Source organism: Tachyglossus aculeatus, chromosome 11, assembly GCF_015852505.1.
Source record: "Tachyglossus aculeatus isolate mTacAcu1 chromosome 11, mTacAcu1.pri, whole genome shotgun sequence".
Lineage (NCBI taxonomy): Eukaryota > Metazoa > Chordata > Mammalia > Monotremata > Tachyglossidae > Tachyglossus > Tachyglossus aculeatus.
This window is the reverse complement of record NC_052076.1, coordinates 21751659-21777047: the sequence shown is the minus strand read 5'-3', so window position 1 is coordinate 21777047 and position 25389 is coordinate 21751659. Positions and strand designations below refer to the sequence as shown.

At 52.9% G+C, this 25389-nt stretch overlaps 1 protein-coding gene across 4 annotated transcripts in view; it reads left to right on the top strand.

Moving 5' to 3' along the window:
- Positions 1–25389, top strand: part of KANSL1 (KAT8 regulatory NSL complex subunit 1) — a 98072-nt gene that overhangs the window by 19379 nt on the left and 53304 nt on the right. For all 4 annotated transcript variants that reach the window (XM_038753878.1, XM_038753877.1, XM_038753876.1 and 1 more), the window contains exon 2: positions 2044–3511. In XM_038753878.1, the coding sequence (XP_038609806.1) occupies positions 2127–3511 (1385 nt within the window). In that variant the 5' untranslated portion in view covers positions 2044–2126. The remainder of the gene's footprint in view (positions 1–2043; positions 3512–25389) is intronic.

Here is a 25389-nt window from a genome sequence, read left to right as displayed (position 1 = left end):
TTTTTTGGAGTTTTTTGATAACCTTCTTCCTAAAAATGGCCATTGGAAATGCAGTAGGAGCTTTTTCTTTCCAAGATTTGGCAGGGCTACTCAATCAGTAGTATTTATTGAGTGCCTTGTGGGCGCATACCACTGCACTAAGCATTTGGGAGGGTTCAGTGGAGTTAATAGGCATGATCTCTGCCCTCAGGGAACTCACAGTCTAGTGAGGGAGACAGGAACTGAAATGAATGACAGGTTAACTGTTGATGCTTATTTATATCAGGGTGAGGAGGATGAAGAATTCCCATTGAATGTCAAAGTGTAGTAAGACATAAGTAATGGAGGTGGTGTACATTTTTGTGTTTTAATGTGGGGTGTAGAGCTGCACTCCCTCCTCCCTTCCCTTAAATCTTTGATTCTAAATGTTTGAGGTTAAAACGTGGAGAGTCTCTCCACTTCTGGCCTAGAGACTGTGGGCTCAGACCAGACAGCTCCTGGGGACCAGGCTGACACCGAAGCTACTGGTAGGCCTTCACCAGTGGCTACAGTGTTCATCTCCAGGACCCAGACTTGGCATGTTGGAATAAGTTGAGCCCCTACTTGATGATGGTGATGATAGTGTTACAGAAATAGTAATACTTGTTAAGTGCTTACTACATACACACCAAGCACTGTAGTAAGCATTGGAGTAGATTGAAGATATTCTGGTCAGACAGAGTCTCTGTTGCACATATGGCTTGAGGTCTGAGGGGGAAGGGAGAATCTGTTGAATTCCCCATTTTGCAGATGAGGAAGCCAAGGCCCAGAGAAGGGAAGTGACTTTCCCAAAGTTACCCAGCAGTTCGGCACAGACCTGGGGTGAGAACCCTAGTCCCAGGGCTCTTTCCACTGGACTACGCTGCTTCTCATATAATATCTCTTTCGCTGTCCTTGCTTTTGATTCCAAATTTATTCCATTGACTGAATGAGCACCCAGTCCTCAGAGCAGGAAGACTGGGCCTAAATCTTGGCCAAGCGGAGCCTGAGGAGCGCTTAGTACAGTGCTAAGCGCTTAGTACAGTGCTCTGCACAAAGTAAGCACTCAATAAATACGATTGATTAATTGAGCAATGAGAGAACAGAAGGAGAGGGGTGTTTTGGGGGTGGGAGAGATGATGGCAAGATGGGGGATGGCTGGGAGCAAAGGGGGTGAAGACTGGGTGCCAGCAAACTCGATTGTACTGTCCTGCTTGATCCAAACTCTTAAGGGGTAGTAATAATAGGTGGATTGAAAAGGGAGGGGTTAGAACACCAAAACAAAAACCATATTGTTTGTGCTGCCTCAGACTACTTTGTCTCTGACTCAGGTGGGGTCCTGGCTGGGCTGCCCTCCTTTGGGACTTGTGGGCATAAGATTCCTATCCAGTCTCATTGGGACAGACATTCATTTCCCCACTCAGTAACCGGTTTCTGGCCTTCCACAGCTAGGACAGTCAAATAATGATGATGATAATTATTGTGGTATTAAGGGTTTACTGTGTGTCAAGCGCTGTTCTAAGTGCTGGGGAAGATAAGGTCAGGCACAGTCTATCTAGTAGCACCTGAAATGCCCTGCTTTTCTCTCCCATCCGAGAGCTGTTTCTCATCTTTTTTTTAAATAATTTTTTTCTATTTTAATAGTTTTCATTAAGCGCTTGTGCGTCGGGCATTATACTGAGCACTGGGGTACATACAAGGTAATCAGATTGGGCCCAGTCCGTATCCCACGTGGAGCTGACAGTCTTAATCCCCATTTTAAAGATGAGGTAACTGAGGCTCAGAGAAGTGAACCAACTTGCCCACAGTCCCACGGTGGATACGTGGCGGAGAGCTGGTTATGAGAACCCGGGTCCTCCTGATTCCCAGGACCTTGCTTTCTGCACAAGGCCCCGCTGCTTGATCTAGGCTCAGACAGTTTTGAGATGGGAGGAGCGGGGTCTGACAGGGATGCCTCGGCCCTTGTGAGGCAGAGGAGTTTTTGCGCCCCTCGTCCTTGCCAGCCTCCCTGCCTAACCGGCTGTCTTGTTGTCTCTTGTATTGCAGGTGGTGCTGTGGGGAGGCGGCCGGGGCCTACGGAGCTGGCGGCGGCTCCGGGAGAGGCTGGACTCCCTGGCTCTTCGTGCTGAATGGCTGCGATGGCGCCCGCTCTCACTGACGCAGCAGCCGAAGCCCACCACATCCGCTTCAAACTGGCTCCCCCGTCCTCCACGTTGTCGCCCGGTGGCGCCGAGAGCAGCGGCGGCACCAACCTCCTCATTGCGGCCAACGGAACCAAGAGGAAGGCCATTGCTGGGGAGGACCCTGGCCTCGACCTGCGCAGCAACCCTGCCAAGGAAGACTTGGGCAGCAAGCTGCAGCCACTGGTGGCCTCTTATCTCTGCTCCGATGGAGCCTCTGCCCCCACCAAGGAGGCCCTGAAACTGCAGGGAGTCTTCAGCAAGCAGACCGTCCTCAAGTCCCACTCGCTCCTGTCCCAGTCCTTCCTGAAGACCCACGAGCTCCGAGCCGAGCTGTTGGGGAGGCAGCCGCTCCTCGAGTTCTCCTTAGAAGGCCTGAAGACCGTGACTATGAGCGGCCAGTCGGCTCTGCCTCAGCCGCCAGTCAATGGGCTGGCCAAGAAATTCAGCAAGAGCACGAGCCCGGAGCCCGACCACACCACGGCCCTCAACGGGGGCGGGAAGAGGGCGGTCCCCTCCTCCTCATCGTCATCATCCTCCTCCTCCTCCTCCTTGTTGTCATCGTCCTCCTCCTCGTCCTCCTTGTCATCCTCCTCCTCCTCCTCACCTGCTCTTCAGGCTGTTGACCCAGGGGGTGCTGGGCCTGGAAGCTTGAGGGCAGGACCGGCCCACTGCCCCCTCCCACCCCGACGGGCTCCCGAAGGTGAGCCGGCTGCGCCCCCGAGCGAGGGCAGCATCGCAGGCGGGTCCTCCCCCGCCACACTGGAGCATCAGGTGCTCCGAAGGGCCGATGGAGAGAGCCAGCCGCCGGGACCAGACGGTTGCCACGTGGGGGGTGGGGCCGAGGAGCAGAGCTTGCCACCGGCCACTGGCCCGGTGAGGACACTTGACTCGGCCGCCAGGACCCAGGCCCTGTTGCGGCGGCAGGCGGACATCGAGAGCCGGGCGCGCCGGCTGCAGAAGCGCCTGCAGGTGGTCCAGGCCAAGCAGGTGGAGAGACACATCCAGCACCAGCTGGGCGGCTTCCTGGACAAGACGCTGAGCAAGCTGCCCGGCCTGGCCTCCCTGAGCCACCGCAGCCGGCTGATGCTGACCCGCCAGACCGAGGCCGCCCTGAGGAAGGCGGCCTGCTCCGAAGAAGGACTCGGCAGCTTCCTCAAGGGCGAGTCTCTCTCGGAGGAACTGGAGAGGTTCACGGCCAGCGGAGCGGCCAACCTGAGGGCCAGTGAGCGGGCATTCGATTCCGACGTCACCGACAGCAGCTCGGGCGGGGAGTCAGACGTGGAAGAGGAGGAACTGACCAGAGCCAATCCCGAGCAGCACCACGTGCCCCTGTAAGTAGCAGCCGGTTCGGGATTGGGTGGGGATGAGGAGTGACACACGAGTCGTCTGTGGGCCTGGAGGGGTGGGGGGTGAATCCACCCCACTGGCATCTGGTGTCCAAATGCCTCCAATCAATCAATCAATCAATCAATCGTATTTATTGAGCGCTTACTATGTGCAGAGCACTGTACTAAGCGCTTGGGAAGTACAAATTGGCATCACATATCACAAATTGGCTCCACTTGGCACTGTTGGTTTTTGGGCAAGTTTGGGGCCGTGGGCCGCGTGCTGCTGGGAGGACGATGGAGAGAGGTTCTGGGGCAGCAGGGTATCATGGACCTGTCGTGTCTTAGGGTCACGTCGGTTTGCACTTGAAGTCCTGTTGTGCTTTCAGTGGCATGAGCACGGTGTCGTGATCAGACTCTGGAGTCTCTCTTAAGAGTTTGGTTGGTTTCCCTCCTGCCTGGCCCGACTGTCGCAGCTCGAGGGTCGTGTTTTGGCAAGTCTTCTATAACCTACGGTATCGCCCTGTGTGGGTTTTCTTTAAAAGAGGAAAAAATTTCGGCTCGACTGAATGGACTGGTTTAGTGTTTTGGATCCGAGAGGTCTAAGTTCCTGTAGTATGCCTGGTCGTGAGCTTGGAAACACAAATTGAATGTATCCAGAGCATCTTCAAATTAGGGAGGCCATTCAGCACATTTCTCACAGGCTGAAAAAGCGGTAGAAGACGTGCGAGCAGGCCTGGCCCTGCCCTGGGGCTTTAGGGCCGGGAAGTAGCCGGGGTAGTCATGGGCCGGGGTGCAGATGTGGCTGGAGCGGCAGCTCAGGGCTCTGGGAGTATGGCGCCCAGGCGGACAGCACCTGAGCAACCCTCGGCAGGGGCCCCCTGACCCAGCCTCACTCGGTAGCCCCGCTTCCAGAGTTCTAGCCCGTGCTGCTGTTTTGCTGGCCCTGATGTTGGGAGGAGCTGTTTGGTTCATGCCCCGCGAGACCTGGCCCTCTTCATCTAGTTTGGAACTGAACTGGGGCCTCCTGGTGTCCTCCTGGTGTCTGCTGCTCCCTCTTGGTTGATCAGTCAGTCAGTGGTATTTATTGAATGCTTACTGTGGGAGGAGCAGTGTAGCAAGCACTTGGGAGAGCACAGTGTAACAAATTTGGTAGAAGTGTAGAAATTTGGTAGAGCTGGTAAGCTCCTCCTCTTCCACCCCACTGCTTCATAGCAACCCGTGGAAGGAGGAGGAGGGGAGGAGATCTGGGACCAGAGGTCAGGAGACCTGGGTTTTAATCTCAGTTCTACCCCAAAGGGCCTGTCATGTGACTGTGGGCCATTCACTTAACTTCCCTGGGCCTCAGTTTCTCTGGCCGTCAGATGGGAATGAGGTAGATTGTGGCACACATTTTCCCCCCTCCCCTCCCCCCACCCCGGTGCAGCATGGATTGGGTCCGATCTGGTCATTCTGGGCCTGTGTCGGGGTTTAGCACGTAGTGTGGAGTTGATTAGTACCATTACTATTCTTATTAATGAAATGGCAAGTAGTCAATTGTGTTTAGTCCTCACAAGTTAGAGTCCCTCCTTGGACTGTGCACCTGGTTCCCTGGGGAACTGTAGAAGCTGCTCGAGCACTCGTCCCCACCCCCAGCAGATGCATAAGGAGAAACTGATCCCAAACCAGCACCTGATCAAGTTGGGGAGAATATTAGCAGTTGGAGCAGAGAGGGGAGGGGAGGGGAGAGTTGGCCCAGCTGCCTAGGCAGGACAGAGCCCAAGTTAGCTGGGGAGGAAAAGCCTTGCCCCCTGCCTCTCTCTCCCACCCCCATACACCGGAAACCCAACGACGGGTATTCACAGCAGGCCCTTTGAGTCAACTCTGAGGCCAGCCCCATGGCGTGGCCGCTCTTTGTGCCCAGGCACACTGTGGTCTGTGATGGAGCAGTTGTGTCGCTGTGTTGGAGCTCGCTTCCCCTCCCATAACTGTCTCCCGGCTAGCGGGGCTCACTGCTGCTTCCCCCCCACCTCCCCTCCAGTATCAGCTGGGACCGGCCCACCAGTTCCCGGGGTGGAGTTGGGGCATACGGGCAGATGGGGGAAGCCATCTGGGCCAAGCCTGAGGTGGTGCCCCAGGTGGGCTCTGGGGTACGTGTGGAGTACACACTTGGAGTATGTGTGTGGGGCATGGGCAATGTCTTGCCTCTCCCGAGCTTGGTCTAGATGGACATTGGTTAGGCGCCCACACATAAGTGCTCAGTAAATACTAGTGAGTGAGTTTTGACATTCCCCAGGAAGATTTGCATCAAAAACAGCTGTTTCCCCGGGAAGCAACCTCCCTAAAACCCCCTTGCCTGCAAGCACAGGTTTGGGTGGGGTGTGTTTGAAACAGGTTTCTTTTTAGTTTTTTCTTTTCTTTTTTAGAAAACAAAGGGAGTCTTGGAGTTCTACCTTCCTGGAGTGGAGAGCACCCAAAAAATTGCCTTTAATGAGAACCATCAGGGGATTTTTAGTGCTTGGGTTTATTCTGTTAGAGACCCTCTTGGTTTCCCCAACTGAGACCCTTGCACTCTTAGGCTCAGTGGCTGACTCCCCTCCCCCCCATCCCTTGTGGTGTGAACAACTGGTGCCTTCTTCCTGACACTGTCTGAGCTGGCCTTACACCACTGAAGTAAAATCAGGGAGTTTCAGGCATATTTCTTCCCGGAAGAGCTCAGAACCACTTCCCGTGTTGGTTTGTTTGTATCTGCCACAGATAGGGGAGGTCTCAGGGCGCGAAGCTTACCCAAGGCTGGTGCTGGAAGCCTGGGGCCCTGGAGTCCCAGCCCGGCACTTAGGCAGGAGGCCCTGTCTTAGCATCCTTTTCCGTACCGTACCTCCTTTCCCTCTTCCACTAAGTGTTTCCCAAATTTCTGGAGATGGGGCTGGAAAGTGGGCCCCTGGCTTGGCTGAGCAACTGGAAAGTTTGGGGTTGGGGGCAGAAGCAAGGCAGGGTACCCGACTTCCCCAGCCCAGACATCCTTTTTCCTTGTTGAACCAGCCCTTGGCGCAAAGAGCTAGAAGGGGAAGCTTCTTGGGGAGAGGAGGGGTGGGGGAGGGAAGGGGGTGGGGCTGGTGCTTGGCTCCCTTTGGGGCTGAAGGTTCTCTGGGGCTCCGGGTCAGTGTGGGGGAATAGGGACATCTTTTGGATCCCTTGGGAGTAAGTTACCATCCACAGCTGGGGCAGAAATCATTCTGTAAATGGCTGTCACTGAGCAGTTGTTTGCTGGGAGGATGTTTGGGAAATTGACCACCCGGTGCTGTTCTTATCCCCAGCCCTTCCTGGCTCCTCCCTGTCCAGCTTAGAGCAGGGGCTTCCATGACCGGGCAGGGGGTGTGGGGATTCTGTAGAAGGAATTGCACTGGCAGCCTGGCTCGTTGTTAGTCAATAGAAGAATTCGTCCCTGCATCGGAGGAGAGTTTGGTGGAAACCCTTGGTTTTTCCCTCAAGGGTGACCTTGAGTGTGGGTGGTTCTGGAGGGTTCAGCTGGGTTTTAGAGCTCCTGGCCTGGTGCTGAGTGGGCAGAGGCCTCATAAGCTGTCCGAGGACGTGGCTATTGAGCTCTCTGACTCAGGGGGCCTGATACCTTTGTAACTCCAGATCATCATTGTCATCTTCTGTGGGCTTTGCGGCAGCATCCACATAGCTTCCACAACTTTTTATTTTCCTTTGCCCACATGTGCAGGGTTGCTGTGTGGCCATCCAGCATGGTCATAGTCTAGTGGACAGAGCCTGGGCTGGGAGTCGGGGGAATGTGGAGTTTAATCTCCGTTCTGTCACTTGCTTGCCATGTGACCTTTGGCAATTCCCTTTCCTCCTCTGTGCCTCAGTTTCCTTATCAGGAAAATAGGGACTCAAATCCCGTTCTCCCTCTTGTTTAAATTGCAAGCCCTTTGTGGGACAGGGACTGTGTCTGACCTGGTTATATTGTCTCTGCCCCAGAACTTAGTATGGTACTTGGCACGTGGTAAACAACTGACAAATCCCACCATTATTAGTCTCATTACCGTTGTAATTATTATTGCTATTATTATTGATAAACTCCAAGGCCTCACTAGCCGTCCACAGAGAATTTTCCAGGGGCCTCAGGCCCTCCAGCTTTGAAAAGTGCTTTGGACGAGTCTGGCTTTATGACGGTGGTGGTGGCGGTGGCCTCCCCCTTGGCCTCCAGGCTCTTTGCCTCTTCCCCAGAGCTTGCTGCCTCCTGGTTCTTTTAGCCCGGGGCCTCTGTGGCCTCATCTCGTTCCACTGCTGCAGGGTTCCCAGGCAGGAGCGGAGGGGAGGGAGGGAGGAGCAGGTGCCCATGACTAATGTGTCAGTATCCAGTCTCGCAAGTCCCGGCTGGAGTGGTGGGGAGATGTGGCCAAGGTTGGCAGCCGGCTCCCCTCGCAGCTCTGGCTCGAGACACCTGGGGTGGAAGTAGGAACTGTTAGTTGAGGTGCGTTCTGCCCACCCGTCCATCTTTCTGTCCTCAGGGTGGGGACGAACAGCTAGTGAAAGCTGCTCCCTCTGCAGCTCACCAGTCAGCCGCTGGTCTTGTGGGCTGAGGGGAGCAGGAGCCGGGCAGGCAGAGAGACCCCAATGGCTCAGGCGGCTGCGGTTCTCCATGCTGGTGACTGCTTCACTCTGGCTGCACCCTCACTCGAGTCTCAAAGCTGGATGGCAGGTCACCCATTGGAAGCAGCGGATGAGCGGCCCCCCCCCCGCCCCTCCCCCCCAATGGGCCTGCTTTGACCCACTTACTACAGTATCCTGACAGAGTGGATCTGTGTTGACCCCCAGCTGCCCTTGACCCTAGCCCTCTCACCTCAGAAACCACTTGCTCCCGGGCTCCGCCCTCCTCTTTCTCCTGTACGCTTGGCCTCAGTCTCCAGGCTCCACCAAATTGGAGGCTTGGTTCACCCACCCCGTCCAGCTACCGCTCACTCTCTGTTCACGTCGTCCCTTCCAGACCTCCCCTTCAGCCCTCCCCCCCGCTCCGACCCCCGGGCTCACCCTCCCGAGGCCTCCGAACAGCGGGCCCTATCTGTTCTCTCCGGCTCCTCTGTGGCCTCTGAACGGCCTGACATGGCTGACTGCCCCCTCTTCATCGAAAACACTCGGGGCCTGCTTTTGCTGACACTGAACTCTCCCGGTCGCTCCTTCTTGGTTTCCTTGGCCGACTTTGACTCCTCCCCGTCCCTCCTCCCTTCCCCTCCACTGGTGGGTGTCTTGATGAAAGGCTCAGTTCTGTAGCCTCTTAGCTTGGACAGCTCACTCCCACGCATTGTTTCGGCTTCCGTCCCTGTGGATGACTCCCAGGGCAGCCTCTCCAGCCCTGACCTCACCAACTTAACAATTTTGTAAAGCGGCTTAGTGGAAAGAGCCCGGGCCTGGGAGTCAGAGCACCTGTGTTCTACGTCCGGCTCTGCCACATGCCTGCTTTCTGACCATGGGCAAGTCATTTAACTTCTCTAGGGTTCCATTTCCTCATTGGTACAATGGGGATTCAGTTCCAGTTTTCTCTCCTACTTAGCCTGTGAGCCCTATATATACCCAATCTGTGGAGTGCTGCTGGCAGAAATCCAGGTATAAGGCTGACCTTGTTCATTGGAAATTCATCCTCACCTGCTTTAACTCTGCCCTCTCTTCCACCTGGCAGCAATATTTTCCCATCCTTATTGACTCCCATACTCATTCCTGTAGTAGCTGTTTCAGATGCTTAACTCCTTCCCCAAACCCTCTGCCCCCACCACTGCCTCTTTTCTCCTAATGACCTGGCTGAGTATTTTATTGATACAATCAAAACCATGAGGTGTGCTCTCCCTAAAACCTCCCCTGTTCCTCTCCAGTCCCACTCACCTCTTGCCCCTTTCAACTCTCCCATCTTTCCCAGCAGGATCTCAAGAGGAGATCTTCTACCTCCTCTCAGAATCAGCTCCCTCCACCTGCACCCCTGACCCCGTCTCTTCACACCAAAGCAAAATGCCCCCTCCCTTCTTTCTTCCCTCCCTTCCCTGACTGCCGTCTTCAGCCATTCACTTACCAGTGGCTTTTTCCCTCTGTTTTCAAACATGTGCATGTATCCCCATCTTAAAAAAAACAAAAATCTTCCCTTGACCTCAAGTCTCCTTCCAGTTGATGCCCCATTTCCCTCCAACTATTCCTCTCCAAACTCCTCCAGTGAGCTGTCTACACCCTCTGCATCCACTCCCTCTCCCCCAAGTCTATCCTTGACCCTGTCTGGCTTCCGCCCACTTCAGTCCACAGAAACTATCCTAACATCGTCAATGACCTCCTTTTTGCCACATCCAACAGCCTCTACTCCATCTTGATACTCCTTGACCCCTCAGCTTTCTTCAACACTGCAAACCACCCCCTTTTCCTGGAAACATGATCTAACCTTGGCTTCACTGACACTGTTCTCTCCTGGTTCTTCTGTCTCTCTGGCCACTTCTTCTCGGTCTTTTTCGCTGGCTCTTCCTTTGTCTTCCACCCACTAACTGTGGAAGTCCCTCAGGGTTCAGGGTTCTGGGTCCCCTCCTGTTCTTCATCTACACTCATTCTCTCGGAGAACTCATTCGCTCCCACGACTTCATGTACCATCTCTATGTGAATGATTCCCAAATCTATCTCTCCAGCCCTATCCTGTCTCCTTCTCTACAGTCTCGTATTTCCTCCTTGCCTTCAGGACATCTCTACTTGGGTGTCCCCTCAAACTTAGCACGCCCAAAGCAGAACTCCTCATTTTCCCACCCAAACCCTGTTGTCCCCCTGCCTTTCTGGTCACTGTAGATACCACCGCTACCCTTCCTGTTTTTACAAGTACATAATCTTGCTATTATTGTCAACTCATCTTTATCATTCAGCCCCCATGTTCAGTCTATCATCGGATGTGGTGACAGATTTGGTGACAACATGGCTGAAATCCATCCTTTTCTCTCCATCCAAACTATCATGCTGAGCCAAGCACTTACCCTATCCCGCCTTGACTACTGCATCAGCCTCCTCTTTGTCCTCCCTGCCGCCTGTCTTTCTCATCCAGTCCATACTTGACTCTGCTGCCCAGATCGTTTTTCTATAAAGAAGTTCAGTCCAGGGCTCCGTACTCTTCAAGAACCTCCAGTTGGCTGCCCATCAAACAGAAACTCCTTACCATTGACTTGAAAGGGCTCAATCAACTTGCCTTTACCTCGCTGATTTCCTACTCCAGCCCACACACATAGCTCCTTTAGTGCCAGCGTGCTCACACTGCTCACCATCGACCCCTTTGCCCACGTCCTTCCTCTGGCCTGGAATTCCCCACCCCTTCATATCTGACAGATGATCACTCTCCCCACCCTCAAAATCATATCTAATTCATTTCTCCAAGAGGCCTTCCCTAAGCCCTCATTTCTCCTACTCCCTCTCCCTTCATCTTCACATTTGCACTTGAGTCTGTACCCTTAAAGCACCTGATATTCACCCCATCTTCAGCCCCAGCACTTAGGTTCATAGCCGTAATTTATTTTGCCATCTGCCTCCCCTTCTAGACTGAAAGCCCTCTGTGGGCATGGAGCATGTCTACCAACTCTGTTGTATTGTACTCTCCCAAGTACTTAGTTGAAAGTGCTGCACACAGTAAAGGCTCAAAAAATACCATTGATTGGTTGACTTGCTTAAGGTCACATAGCAGTTTAGTGGCTTTTCCACTGAGCCACACTGCTTCTCATTTTCTCAGCCTCTCTCGCTTGTCACTGTAACCAGGTTATGTTATCTGGGATATACTTAGACTGTAAACACCTTGAGGGCAGGGCTTATGTGTACTGACTCTGCTGCACTCTCTCATGTGTCCAGTACAGTGCTCAGCAGACACTCCAATACTATTGTTTGATTGGCATCTTGGTCACCAGTGTTTCATGAGCCCCTGCAAAAGCCTCTTCCTGCTTTATTTTCCACAAAACTGTTAGACATGGTATCACAAAGTTTTTGCGGTTGCCTGATTCATTGTTGAACTCACCATCAAAAGTCTTCTGCAAGCGGTGATTTCTTGCTTTTGCTCAGGGGCTGGCACCCTTCCAGCCTATCCCGGTCTTCCTGTCGATAGCGAGCACCTTTGAGCCCACTGACCAGCTCGTGAAGAAGTCCTTTCCATCCGAGCCTGTCATATCCCCAGCGAGTTTTCCCCATTCCGCCCCCAGGAATGTCAGCATGGCCGACATGGGTGGTAGATGGGCTTCAAAGTTGCGAAAAAATCAGGCCGCAGATCCAAGAAATGTGCTTTCCTCTGCCTAGCTTTTCCCCGATGGAAATGGGCAATTTCAAGAGAAGGGGGCTGAGGTGGGAGGGTCCGATGAAGTTGGTGGCTAAGTGAGATTTCATTCAGAGCCCACCCACCTGCATGCTGTTCCTTCCTCTTTGGATGTAAGGGGGCAGGTTTGGGAAGCCTGGTGAGAGGGCTGCCCCGGCCAGTTGCTGTTTGCTGGGAAGACCAGTTGGCTTTCTCCAGTTACCTTTCCTCCTGTCTTGGTGAGGGGTTTTGGAATTCTGGAACTTGAAAAATTTGGGGTGTACATTTCGGAATGTGACCGGAGCTTATACCTAGTTTATGTGAACTTTGAAGATGTGCCTTCAAAAAACCCAGATATTTACCTTCAAGCTTCTGTAACAGCTCCCAGAAGACATTTTTCTTTGAATTCGCTAGTAGGCCACTTCACAGCGCTTTGACCTCAAGAGGTATGTGAGACATAGAAACAGCATCTCGCTCCATCCTTTCCTTGAGGCCCAAAGGGATTTCCTTCAGTCGGGACTGCAGGGCTCTCCTAAAGTGTTAACTGACTTGCCCGCCTCTAGTCCCCTCTTCCTCATTCGTATTGTCAGCTGGTGAGCTCTTCAGGGTCAGAGTCCTTGTCTCATTCCCATCCGTGGATTCTTTCCTAGTCCTGCTCAGAGTAAGTGCTTAAGTGATGTCATAGCTGCTGCTGCTGCTACTACTTAATACTACTACCACTACTACTAGGAGCTTCAGCTTGAATTCTGGAGGCCTGGAAGGAGTTGCTAGATGCTGGACAGCAAGGCTACAATTCTAAATTACCTGGATCAATTTTTAAAGGAGAATTTAATTTAATTGTGCAAATGCAGGAGAGTGCTTTTAGGAGCTGAAGATGATCTGCATTCAGTGGGGAGGTGGGTCGGGGGGATATTGGCTAGACACATATCTCGGGACTCCAAGCTGAATGAGTCAGCAAGGTGGAAGTTTGTCAAAAATCATGCCCGGGGGTGCTTGGTTGGAAGGAAGCAGCCTTCCCTGGCATTTCATGTTGGAGAAAACCTTGTTCAGTGGAGCCTCACGGAACTAAACCCTGAAAAGAAACAGTGGCTGGTCTCGACTAATGGTTGTGCCGATTAAGGGGTAGTAAACTGGTCTTGGGAAACCAATTCTGTGTCCGTCCAGGGGAAGATGCAGCTGAGGGATGACTGGAGCGATCTGGGGGATGCGGGAAGACTTTCCCAGGGAGGGTGCTGGACGAGAGCTCTGTCTGTTCCGAGGGCCTGGCCGGAGGAAGAGGCTCAGAGTTGCAGCCAGAGAGGAGGCAGTGGGTTATTCCAACGGCTGGGTGGAGCCAGCCCCTGAGGGAGGTGGCGTGGGCCCTCTGTCCTTAGGAGTCGTGTGATCAGAAATGGGGATGGTGAGTGGCCCGGAACAGGCTGAGACACTCTTCTCCCCCAGGTGGGAAATGGCACTCCCCGTTGGGTCTAGGCCGACTTGTATCGATGCATAGCGGGGGCCACTCTGGGTGGCCCCCACCTTGAGTGGGTGGGGGTTGCTGGGTCAGACCCCCGCACCACCCAGCGCGTCAGCCTTGCCGCTGGACCCACGTGATCCCAGAGGTAGGGCAAGATGGCCACCGGCAAGATTGACTTAAGGACTTTGGATGCAGAGCAGCGATTCATTTAAGGGTCGACATCCTGACCGGATGATCCCCGGTATATCAAGGCTCTTGGTTACCTACCTGGCCTGGAAGGCCTGCCACTCTCTCTTGGTCTCTGGAGAACAGTCTGCTTTTAAGTCACTTAGCGCTTCAGTTGTAGGAGTCCGCTGCAGTGAGGTACTGGCCACTGCACTGCTGAGGTCCTTGGAGAGCTGCGGTAGCTGGTCCCGGCTTTCTCAACTTGATGTCGATAGAGTTATGGATTGTCTATACTTCACACCGCTGCCCGGATCATCTTTGTGCAGAAACGCTCTGGGCGTGTTACTCCCCTCCTCAAAAATCTCCAGTGGCTACCAGTCAACCTACGCATCAGGCAAAAACTCCTCACTCTCGGCTTCAAGGCTCTTCATCACCTAGCCCCCTCCTACCTCACCTCCCTTCTTTCCTTCTGCAGCCCACCCACACCCTCCGCTCCTCTGCCGCTGACCTCCTCACTGTGCCTCGTTCTCGCCTGTCCCGCCATCGACCCCCGGCCCACAGCTTTCCCCTGGCCTGTAATGCCCTCCCTCCGCACATCCGCCAAGCTAGCTCTCTTCCTTCCTTCAAAGCCCTACTGAGAGCTCACCTCCTCCAGGAGGCCTTCCCAGATGGAGCTCCCTCCTTCCTCTCCCCCTCCCCATCCCCCCACCCTACCTCCTTCCCCTCCCCACAGCACCTGTATGTATGTTTGTACAGATTTATTACTCTATTTTACTTGTACATATTTACTATTCTATTTTATTTTGTTAATGTGTTTTGTTTTGTTGTCTGTCTCCCCTTTCTAGACTGTGAGCCCGTTGTTGGGTAGGGACCATCTCTATATGTTGCCAACTTGTACTTCCCAAGCACTTAGTACAGTGCCCTGCTCACAGTAAGTGCTCAATAAATGCGATTGAATGAATGAATTGGGAGCCGGAGCGTCTGGGCAGGCTGATGTAAAACTCTGGGTTCCACCTTGAGGTGGAGAAGGGAGCTGGTTGGGGCCATCTGTTTAGACTTCAGGCAGTCACCGGCATGTTTTGTGCCTTTACTGTGTGCAAGGCACGTGACACTCCTGCACCTACAGAAGAAATGGAGCAGCGAGGTAAGATCACTTGGCTCCCTTGGAAATTGAATGCTCTGGGGCAGATACTAAATAAGCAGGTCAGATAGAGTCCCTATCCCACAGGACGGGCTGACGGGCTTCAAGCTAGAGGGAGAGTAGGTATTGAATCCCCATTTTGTAGATGAGGAAACTGAGGCACAGAGAATTTAGGTTGCTAGCCCAAGGTCTCACAGAATGCAAAGGGCAGAGCCAGAACTAGAACTCAGGTCCCACAACTCCCAGGCCTGGTCTCTTCCCAGTAAGCTGTGCTGCTTCTCAAGCTCTCTGTCCTCGGGACCTGGGGCCCCTTCCCTAGCGGCAGCCAGGGTGCTTGGGGTCTGGGTTGGGGTCCAGAGCCACCTTCCGTTTGGGAGTCCTTTGCCTGTCCTCTCCTTTCTGGGAGAGGAGGCAGCTTGGCTGGCATAGCATAGGCTGGGGCCAGCAGGGCCTTGGGGCTCATTCTCAGGCCTCCTGGAGTCGGCTGCTCTCTTGCGATGCCCAACGCCCTAAGAGACGGATTCCCATTGATGCCAGTGTGTGCGTTTCCTGCCCTGGGGACCCACAGGAATCTGGGTTGGGGGGGGAGGGGGTGTCGGCCAGGGCCCCTGTTACTCTGCCTGATGTTCAGGATGTTTCCCCACTTCTCAAGAACCTCCAGTGGTTTCATATCCACCTCTGCATCAAACAGAAACTCCTCACCGTTGGCTTTAAAGCTCTGTCATCTTGCTCTCTCCTACCTCGCCTCGCTGCTCTCCTACTGTAACTTAGTCCACACCCTGCACTCCTCTAATGCCAACCTACTCGCTATACCTCCATGTCGTCTCCCTCACCCTCAACCTCTTGCCCACGTCCCTCGTGCCCTGGAATGCCCTCCCACTTCATATCTGACAGGCAATGACTCTTCCCACCTTCAAAGTCTTATTGAAGGCACATCTCTTCCAAGGGCCTTCCCTGACTAAGACTTCATTTCCTTTTCTCCCATTCCCTTCTGTGTAGTCCTGATGTAGTCAGTCCTTTATTCACCCCCCCCCAGCCCCACCCACAGCACTTACCGATATACCTGTCATTTATTAATATTGTCTGTCCATCTAGAACGTGAGCTCGTTGTGGGCAGGAAAAGTTTCTCCCAACTGTGTTGTACTGCCCCTGGTGCTTAGTACAGTGCTGTGCACTCAGTAAGTGATCTATAAGTACAATTGATTGATGAATTGCTATTTCCCATTTTATTCTGTGAATTCGTGAGAGCTCTTTGAGGGTGGCAGTTGAGGATGTGAAATTTTGAGATGCTGTTGTATCATTGAAACGTCAAATCATTTTGTCACTGTAATGTGTCTGGGTAGTACTTTTTCCCAAGATACCCTGTCCCAAAGGTTTACAAACTGCTGGGCATAAGGGTGGCATATGACCATAAGTTGTTGAAGACTTTTGTGTGTGTCTATAGGCAAGAAACGGTTTATTTTTGAGTGATTAGTTTCAGCCAATCCTGGACAGTGCTCATTGGAATTCTTCTCCAAGTCACCTGCATCCTGACATTCGATGGAATCTGTCCATTCCAAATGGCCGAAACACTTTCTTTAACTTTGGAAAAAGACTGGGGGGTGGGGGCTGTATTCTTCTGCCGGCAGCAGCAGTGCCTTGGGACCATTCAGATGAAGTTAAATGAAAAATAACCCTGGGATCTGGAAAGTTCTAGGAGTAGTTCATACGTGGTAGATTTTTTGGAAGAAGGTTAAGTACCAGGCCCCCAATACTTCGCTCTATATGACACAGAGGGATATGACTCCATTACTCTTTACAGCCTTAGAATGAACTGTCCATCTTTCCATCCTTATGGAAGCACTGTGGCCTAGCAGAAAAAAATCCTAGGCCTGGAAATTGAGAGACCTGGGTTATAATCCTGGCTCTGCCACTTGCCTGCTGCGAGACTTTGGGCAAGTCATTTTACTTCCTTTGAGTCTGTTTCCTCATCTGGAAAATGGGGATTTAAAACATGTTAATAATAAAAATAATAATTCTTGCGTAGAGCATTTACTATGGGTCAAGCACTGTAGTAAGGCTGGGGGAAGGTAAAAGATAACCATATCCCGCAAGGTGCTCACAGTTTAGAAGGGAGAACAGGTATTCCCATTTTGCAAAGGAGGGAATTGATGCCCGGACAAGTAAAGGGAGTTGCCCAAGGACACCCAACAGATAGGTGGTGGAGTGGGATTACAAGCCCAGGTCCTCTGCCTCCCAGGCTTGGGTTCTTTGCACTAGGCCTCACTGCTTCTGTTCTCTCTTCCACTTAGATTGTGAGCTCCATACAGGACAGGGACTGAGTCAGACCTAGTGATCTTACATTAGCACGCTGTAGTGGATAGACCACAGGCCTGGGAGTCGGAAAGTCAGGGGTTCTAGTCCCACCTCCACCACTTCTCTGCTGTGTGACCTTGGGCAGGTCACTTCACTTTTCGGTGCCTCAGTTGCCTCGTCCGTAAAATGGGGATTGAGACTGAGCCCCACGTGGGACGGGGCTGTGTCCAACCTGATTTACTTGTATAATGATTATAATAGTTATAGTATTTGCTAAGCGCTTACCATGTGCCAGAGGCTATACTAAGTGCTGGGGTGAATACAAGCAAATTGGGTCGTGGACAGTGTTTGTCCCTCAAAGGGCTCACAGTCTTAATTCCCATTTTATAGATAAGGTAGCTGAGGCTCAGAGAAGTGAAGTGACTTGCCCAAGGCCACACAGCAGACAAGTGGCAGAGCTGGGGCTGGGATTAGAACCCATGACTTCCTGACTCCCAGGCTCATGCTCTATCCATTACACCATTCCCCCCCAGTGCTTAGTACAGTACCTGGCGCATAGTAAGCGCTTAACAAATACCACCATTATCATCTACTCCATTGCTTAGAACGGAACATGGCACATAATAAGTGCTTTACAAGTGCCATTAGGACGATTATGATTATGATTGTGATTGTCCTCAAACATCCCTGATTGGCTAACTCGTCAGTGGGGGAAACTGCTGGCAAGCAGAGAAATGCAAATTCAGCTGTTGCAGGCAAATTTTGTGCTGAAAAATGTACTTGAAACCAGATCTGGTTTAGCTGCCCTGCCTCCTGGAAATGAATCTGGCCCAGACCATTCTGGTTACCTGCCCCCATCCACTCCGCTTTGTCCCTCTGCTCTGCACCAGCTGCCCTGTCTCCCCATCTCCATTCTGGTGGGCCATGCTGTGGTCCTAGCTCTGCCTCCCAGCTCTGCCCTGAGCCTGAACCAGTCAGAGATTGCTGAGCAAATCTTCTCCGCCCCTTCTCCCCGCCCCCCACAGGCACACCAAAAAATCCTCCAGCTCCCCAGTCTAAGGTGCTTCCTTCCGCCTGGCCCAGCCTGGATCCAATGACTCCTCTTGGCCCTCTTGGCCAAATTACCATCCTCCTTATCTTCCCCTTCAGTCAGTCAGTGGCATATATGCTGTGTGTAGAGTACTGCCGTAAGTGCTTGGGAGAGTCAGTGTAACGAAGTTGGTGGACTCTTTCCCTGATGTGCTCAGAGCACTTTATTGGGCTACTGGGGTAGGTCACGGAACACAGGAGAGCTCCGATCTGGCGCCAGGAGAGAGAGGAGAGCCCTGGGCCAGGACGTACGCCCTCCACCAGGTCAAAACTTGTCCCTGGCTTACTGTGGTTCTCCCCAGTATGGTCAATGATGTCACTTTGCCTTCACTCCATATTGAGCCTCCCTCTTGCCCGTCTGTCTTTCACAGCCCTCTCCATCTGGCCTCACCCCAACGGCCCTCTCCTCCCTAGCCAGCCTGCCTTGGGTGGGATTCCCTGTTGCAGCCCCCTGGCTCCTCCCCAGCTGTCTCTTTGGGGTGAAAGATGCCCGCTTCTGCCCCCCCCCCCCCCCGACTCCTGTTGCTGCCCCCTGCCTCCCACTTAAACTAGTCATCTAGGTGTTGGTGGCACCGATCATTTGATCGTTGGTATTTATTGAGCACTCACTGTGTGCAGAGCACTGTACTGTTTGGGAGAGCACAATATAGTTGAGTTGGTAGTGTGAGCCCTGCCCACAAGGAACTTCCAGTCCAGAGGGGGACAGAGACATTAAAGTAATTTAGAGAGAGTGGAGATGGAAGAAATAAGGTTATAAGGTTGTGAGTACAAGTGGTGTGGGCATGGGGTGAAGAGCAGCTTAGTACGGGGTAGACGGCCAAGTGCCCAGGTGATGCACAAGAGAGGGTGGGGAGGGGAGTTGAGGGCTTAGTCAGGGGAGGCCTCTTGGAGGAGACAGGCTTTGAAGGAAGGGATGTGCGTCTTGGCTTCCCTGTTGGCTTGGGAGTGTGTATTGACCAAGGCCCCCATTACTCTGTGCCAAACAGTGAAAGGAGCATAGGAGATGATCTTCCCTGCTGAGTATCCCACCCCTTTCTAGGATTCCCGGGAAAATTTCAGGAAGGCTCAGCCACCACCAGCTGGCAACTGGGTCTGCACCCAGCTAGTGGAGAGTCCCTCATTACTCCATCTCCCAGCCAGAAATAGCCAACTGGCCCGATCTCGACCTCCTTGCTCTTTCTGCCCTACCAGGCCGATTAGCACCAGAGGACTCTGGATGTAACTCACTGTCCCCTTCCCCTCCACTGGGGCTGGCCAGAGCCTGAGGGCTTTTAGGCCGGGGTGAAGCAGGCCCGGGCCAAGAGACTTACTTTTTTCAACCTGCTACTTGTGGGTGTGGTCATAGGCTGGTTCTGTCGTAGGGAAATCCCAAAAGCGGACTACGGAACTAGGTAGATGATGATGTCCCAGCCGTGTTGGGCTTGGTCCTTCGGCGTGCCTGGCAGGGCCTGGACTCCCTCTGTGAGGCCCTGAATGGAGCGGCAAGTGTAGGCACAGTTCTTGCCGTGTCCTACCTGGGTGGACCTCTTAGAGCTCAAATAACAACGGATTACTCACTCCGCAAAGAGGAGGATTGTCCCAGGCTGCTGGCGTATTCAAGAAGAACCCAGGCTGCTTTTCGTTCTAGCGGTTGGCAGTGTAATTGTGATTTCTGGTAGGGAAGCTTTTGTGTCTTGAACAGTAACATTCCAGACACTTAGGTGATTCCTTGGTTTCCTCCCTGTGGGCAAGGAAGGAGTCTGCCAACCCTGTTGCATTGTACTTTCCCAAGGGCTTAATTCAGGGCTCCACACACAGTAAGCACTCAGTCAGTGCCATTGTTTGATTAATTTCCTCATCTTGCCCTAGACTTCCCTAGAATTTGCCTGGGTTTGTCCCCGGCCACAGACTTTTAGACCGGTTCCAAATTCTTTGTCTACCAGAGGTCCAATTCTTATGGTCGCTTTCGACTTGAAAAATTTGATGGCCTCTTGGTTGGGGGCCACCGGGCCTGCCGGTTGGAGATGGCAGTGGCCCAGGGCCTTGGGGCTACTTGGGGACTGCCCAGCATCCTGGCACAGACGGTCCTTGCGAGTCAGTGGCAGCGCTGCAGCGGCCGAGTAGGCTTGGCCTGACTTCTGTTTGCAGTCTTCTCCTAAACTCCCACAGGAAGCTCCCGTCAGAGTCTGGGGCAGCGGGAATGGGAAATGTTGGCCCAGGTCCATGCCAGGTGCCTGTGTGCAATGCTCATGCTTCCCCTGCACCTTTTTAAGTGGTAGTCGTTAAGTGCTTACTATGTGGCAGGCAGTGTTCTAAGTGCTGGGGTAGACACAAGCTAGTCGGGTTAGACACAGTCCCTATCTCATGCGGGGCTCAAGGTCTTAATCCCTGTTTTACAAATGAAGTAACTGAGGCACAGTTAAATCAACCAGCAAATAAGTGGCGGAGTCACGATTAGAACCCAGGTCCTCTACCTCCAAGGCCCATTCTCTTTCCACTAGGCTCCCCTGCCTTCCTCCCCTCAGGGTCTCTTGAGAGGAGCCAGCAGCTAGATGTGAGCACTGGGTCGGGCCTGCTGGGAGAAGCAGTCCTTGGCCAGTTGGAGTGGCCAGCTCAGCGGCGGCTGGAGCAGGGGGAAGTGGAGCTCCACCCTGCGGGCCAGTGCACAGAGTGGTTGGCCTGGGGTGGGAGATGGGGTGGCTGAACTGATCCAAAATGGGGTCTTGCGGGCCAACCAGCTCATGGAGGCCTACCCCCTCTTCACTCTCGCCGGCTGCTCTGCCAAGCCCCCAGAGGGCGGGTGGACCTGGGACTTGTCCACGTCATCCTGCCGCAGGCTTCTAGGAAGGGAAGGAGGGAGAGGAGCGTGGTGCCTGCAGCTGGCCTTGCTCGTGGCTTTGCTTCTGAAGCAGCCTGATTTCCCCTCGGCCCCCGCTGCCGCCTCCCACTGCTAGCCAGACACTACGAGTGCATAGCCTACTCCCAGGTGGAGCGGGTGGCCCTAAAGCTGAGTGGGACCCCGAGAGGGGCCCGAGGTGGCCTGTCTCCCACTGCAGTAGCCCAAGAACCAGGGCACCGGATCAAGGTGAGCATCCCGGCTAGCACCACGGCAGGCCCAGTGGCCACAGCCAGGAAGACCGGTCTCTTGGTGCCCGCATGCAGACCTTCTCACTGTCCAACAGACTCTCCTCACGCTCCCTGCAACCCTCCTAGTTCTGGGGAGAGCGGGCACCTTGCCATGGCAGAGCCCCACGTCCTTCCTCTTTGGTCAGCTGTGGCCCTGGGCAGGAAGGCCTTCCTTCCTCTTCTATGGCAGAGCCCCTTGTTCCGAAGGAAGAGAGGGGGTTTGGGCCCCAATCCCTAGGCTGTGGGATCGTTTACTGTTGCTTTGTATCTACAGACTCCAGGGACCAAATAGAAACTGTCGGTTGCTCAAGCTTTTTCCTGCTCTCTGGCAGTGAGTCAGGAGCATCTAGTTTCTCTGTCGGAGCAATCAAAAGGATCATTTCCATCCACTGGCAAACATTTAGCGTTCCTGAATTGACCCCCCCCTCCCCATTTGTGTGTTTTTATGCGGGCCCAAACATAGGTGTACGCTCCCTTCCCAAGCCCCCCAGTAGAAATGTTCACATGACTTCCTTCAAGCCCAGGTGATTCTGTTTCTCTGTCCAAGGCGCTCTGGTGTCAGTCAACAGTATCAATCAATCAATCAATCGTATTTATTGAGCGCTTACTGTGTGCAGAGCACTGTACTAAGCGCTTGGGAAGTACAAGTTGGCAACATATAGAGACAGTCCCTACCCAACAGTGGGCTCACAGTATGGAGAACTTACTCTGTGCAGAACACTACCAAGTACCTGGAAGAGTACAGTTCAGTGGCATTGTTAGTAATCGTAGTATTTAAGTGTTTTTCTGTGCATAGAGCGCTGTGCTAAGTGCTGAGAGAAAATACAAAGGTGGGAATTAGACACGGTTCCTTGCCCACAAAGAGCTCACCATCTAGAGGGAAGAGACAGATACTAAAATAGGTTATGGACATACGTGCTGTGTGGCTGGGGGTGGGGTGAATAGCAAGCTCTTAGGGTGTACAGATCCAGGAGCATAGTCATTATGACGAGAGGTTGGGTAAGGGAAATGAGGGCTTAGTTGGGGAAGGCTTCTTGGGAGGAGATGTGATTTTAGGAGGGCTTTGAAGGTGGGACAGTGTGGTCTGTTGTATATAAAAGGAGATGGAGTTCCAGGCTAGAGGGAGGATGTGGGCAATGGGCTGCGGTGAGGCAGACGAGGAGGAGGAGGAACAGTGAATAGGTTGGTGTTAAAAGGGTGGTGTGTGCCGGCTGGGTCCTTAGCAGAATATTAGTAAGGTGATGTAGGATGCGAGAGCCAAATGAGTGCTTTCAAGTCGATGGTAAGGTGTTTCTGTTTGATGCGGAGATGGATGGGCAACCAACCACTGGAGATGTTGGAGGAGTGGGGAGATGTGGATTGAAATCCTCCCCCCCACCCTCCCGCCCCCAAGAAAAATTATCTGGGCAACGGAGTGAAGTATGCAGGGGGGAAGAGAGAGACAGACAGGAGGCAGGGAGGTTGGTGAGGAGGTTGATGCAGTCAGAAAGAGAGCAGGCGGGCACTTCTGTACCCACCTGGGTGCTTTCCTCTTGTCTCCCCGGGGTTGGGACCAACACCCAGCTGTCTCTAGATAACAGTAGTCTTAAATGTAGTATTGGATAAGTACTCTCTATGTGCCAGGTACTGCATTAAGCACTCCAGAGAGCGTATTGCATCATGTGGTCCGCTAGTGTCTAGTAAAGGGTGGACCCGGGTCACCTGCGCTGGCCAGTTGGACTCCTCCATCGTTTGTCAAGGGGCAGGGGCTTCTTCCGACGGCTTCTGGGTGGCCTCCTCCTGGAACTTGGACAGTCGCTTCGGTTCTGGTGCCCCACAGCCTGGGGGAAACCCTGTGATTCGGGGGCGATGGCTGTCTTTGACTTCTTCCTTTCCCCCCAATGCTGCGGGTCCAACGGGGACTGGGCACCCCGCCCCCATGCCGACACCTCCCCAGCAGGGACGGAACCATATGGTGGCCAGTCTGGCTTGGAGAGGCCAGAGTTTACCCAGGAGAAGAGGCAGCCAGCTTCAGGATTGGATTTTGGGGTGTAGCCTCTTGTGACCTGCAGGAACAACCGATGGCAGGGAGACTGAGAGCGCGATGCTCACCTTCGTCAGAAATACTGACTAAGCGCCTACAGGGTGTAGGGCACCGTACTGAGCTGTTGCGAGAGGACAGTCGAGTGGGAAGATGTGATCCTTGCCCTCGGAGCTTCCTGGCCAGCAGGGCAGGTAGGAGCGATGCCCAAGTCCTAACTCCCAGAACGCAGCCCTGCATGGTCCAGGGACATAAGCAAAAATGGCCATCTCTCAGAAAACAACCCCAGAATTCTGCTAATAAGGGACCTGGTGAACTCTGGAAACAAGCGTATGTGTGTTGTGGTGGGAATGAGGGCAAACACAAATGTGGAGGAACCCTCATGGTAAGCCATGGCAGAATATTTAATTTTCACTGTTTTGAGCAGTCTGTTGTTGATTTGCCCGGTAGTAACTTTTACTATTATTATATTATTATTATTTTGTTATCATAATTATTTTTATTGTATTGAGCTGTACCAGGCACTGGGGTAGAAAAAAGTAAATGGGTTCAGGCACAGTCCCTGTCCCAAATGTGGCTCACTTTAGGTGGGTAGAAAGCATTGGAGGCTCTTGAGTGGGGAAATGTGGTTTGTCAGAAAAGCAGAGGGAAGTAAGGACTGCAGTGGGGAAAGGCAGGGAGGTCAAGCTAGGAGGCTGGTTGCATTAGTCAAGGTGGGCTGTAAGTGTTAGGGTCAGCATGTTAGCATTCGGGCTGGAGATGACAGTGGGGTTTCTCGAGTTGTTGTGAAGGCAGAACTGACAGAATTTGGTGACATCGAGGGTGCGGGTTGATTGAGAGGTGAGAATAATGTGGTCATTTTAGGCTTGTGAGACAGGGTGGGTAGTGATGTCTACACGGATGGGGAAGACAGGGTTTGTGTGGGAGGATGAGGAGTTCTGTTTTGGACATGTTTAGACTGAGGGGACATCCAGAAGGCAGAAGAAGAAACAAGACTGCAGAGAAGGAGAGAGGTTAGGGCTGGAGAGGTAGATTTGGGAATCGTCCATGTAGAGATAGTAGTTACTATTAATAATGGCACTTGTTAAGCACTTACTATGTGCCAGACACTGTATTAAGTGCTGGGATGGATATAAGCAAATCTGGTTGGACACAATCCCTGTCCCATGTAGGGCTCACAGTCTCAATCCCCATTTTACAAATGAAGTAACAGAAGCACAGTGAACTGACTTGCCCAAGGTCACACAGCAAACAAGTGATAGATCCAGGATTAGAATCCATGACCTTCTGACTCCCAGGCTTGTGCTGTACCTACTACATCACTACTACATACATGTAGAAGCAGCGTGGCTCAGTGGAAAGAGCACAGGCTTGGGAGTCAGAGGCTAATCACAGCTCTGCCACTTGTCAGCTATGTGACTTTGGGCAAGTCACTTAACTTCTCTCTGCCTCAGTTTCCTCATCTGTAAAATGGGGATTAAGACTGTGAGCCCCACGTGGGACAACCTGATCACCTTGTATCCCCCCCAGCGCTTAGAACAGTGCTTGGCACATAGTGTAAGCGCTTAACAAATGCCATCTTTATTGTTACACCATGCTGCTTCAAGCACTGTTCTAAGCGCTGGGAAAGATACTCATTGTCCCACATGGGGCTCGCAGTCGTAATCCCCATTTTACAGTTGAGATAACTGAGGCACAGAGGAAGGGAAGGGACTTGCCCAAGGTCCCACAACAGACAAGTGACAGAGCCAGAATTAGAACTCAGGTCCTTATGACTCCCAGACCCATGCTCTATCCACTAGGCCATAAAGTTGTTGGAGAAAATGAGTTCTTCAAGGGAGTGAGTGTAGATGGAGAATATAGAACCGAGCCTCAAGGGACCCCCAGAGTTAGAGTTTGGGAGGCAGAGGAGCCCATGAAAGAGACTAAAAATGAGTGGCCAGAGAGATAGGAGGAGAACCAGGAGAGGGGGTAGTGTCAGTGAACCTGAGGTTGGATACTGATTCTTGTTGGGTAGAGGAGGCGCCCACAGTGTCGAAGGCAGCTGGGAGGTCAAGGAGTCTTAGGGTGGAACAGAGGTGGTTGGGTTTGGTAAGATGGTCATTGGTGATCTTAGAGGGGGGTAGGTTCTGTGGAGGGAAGGGGGCAGAAACCAAATTGGGGTGGTCAGGGAGAGAATTGGAAGAGAAGAAGTGGAGGCAACAGCTGTAGACAACCTGCACAAGGAGCTGGGAGAGGAATGGTAGGAGGGAGATGAGGCGATAACTGGAGGGAGCCATGGGGTTGAGGGAAGGTTTTTTAAGAATGGGAGAGACATGAACATGTTTGAAAACAGTGGCGAAGA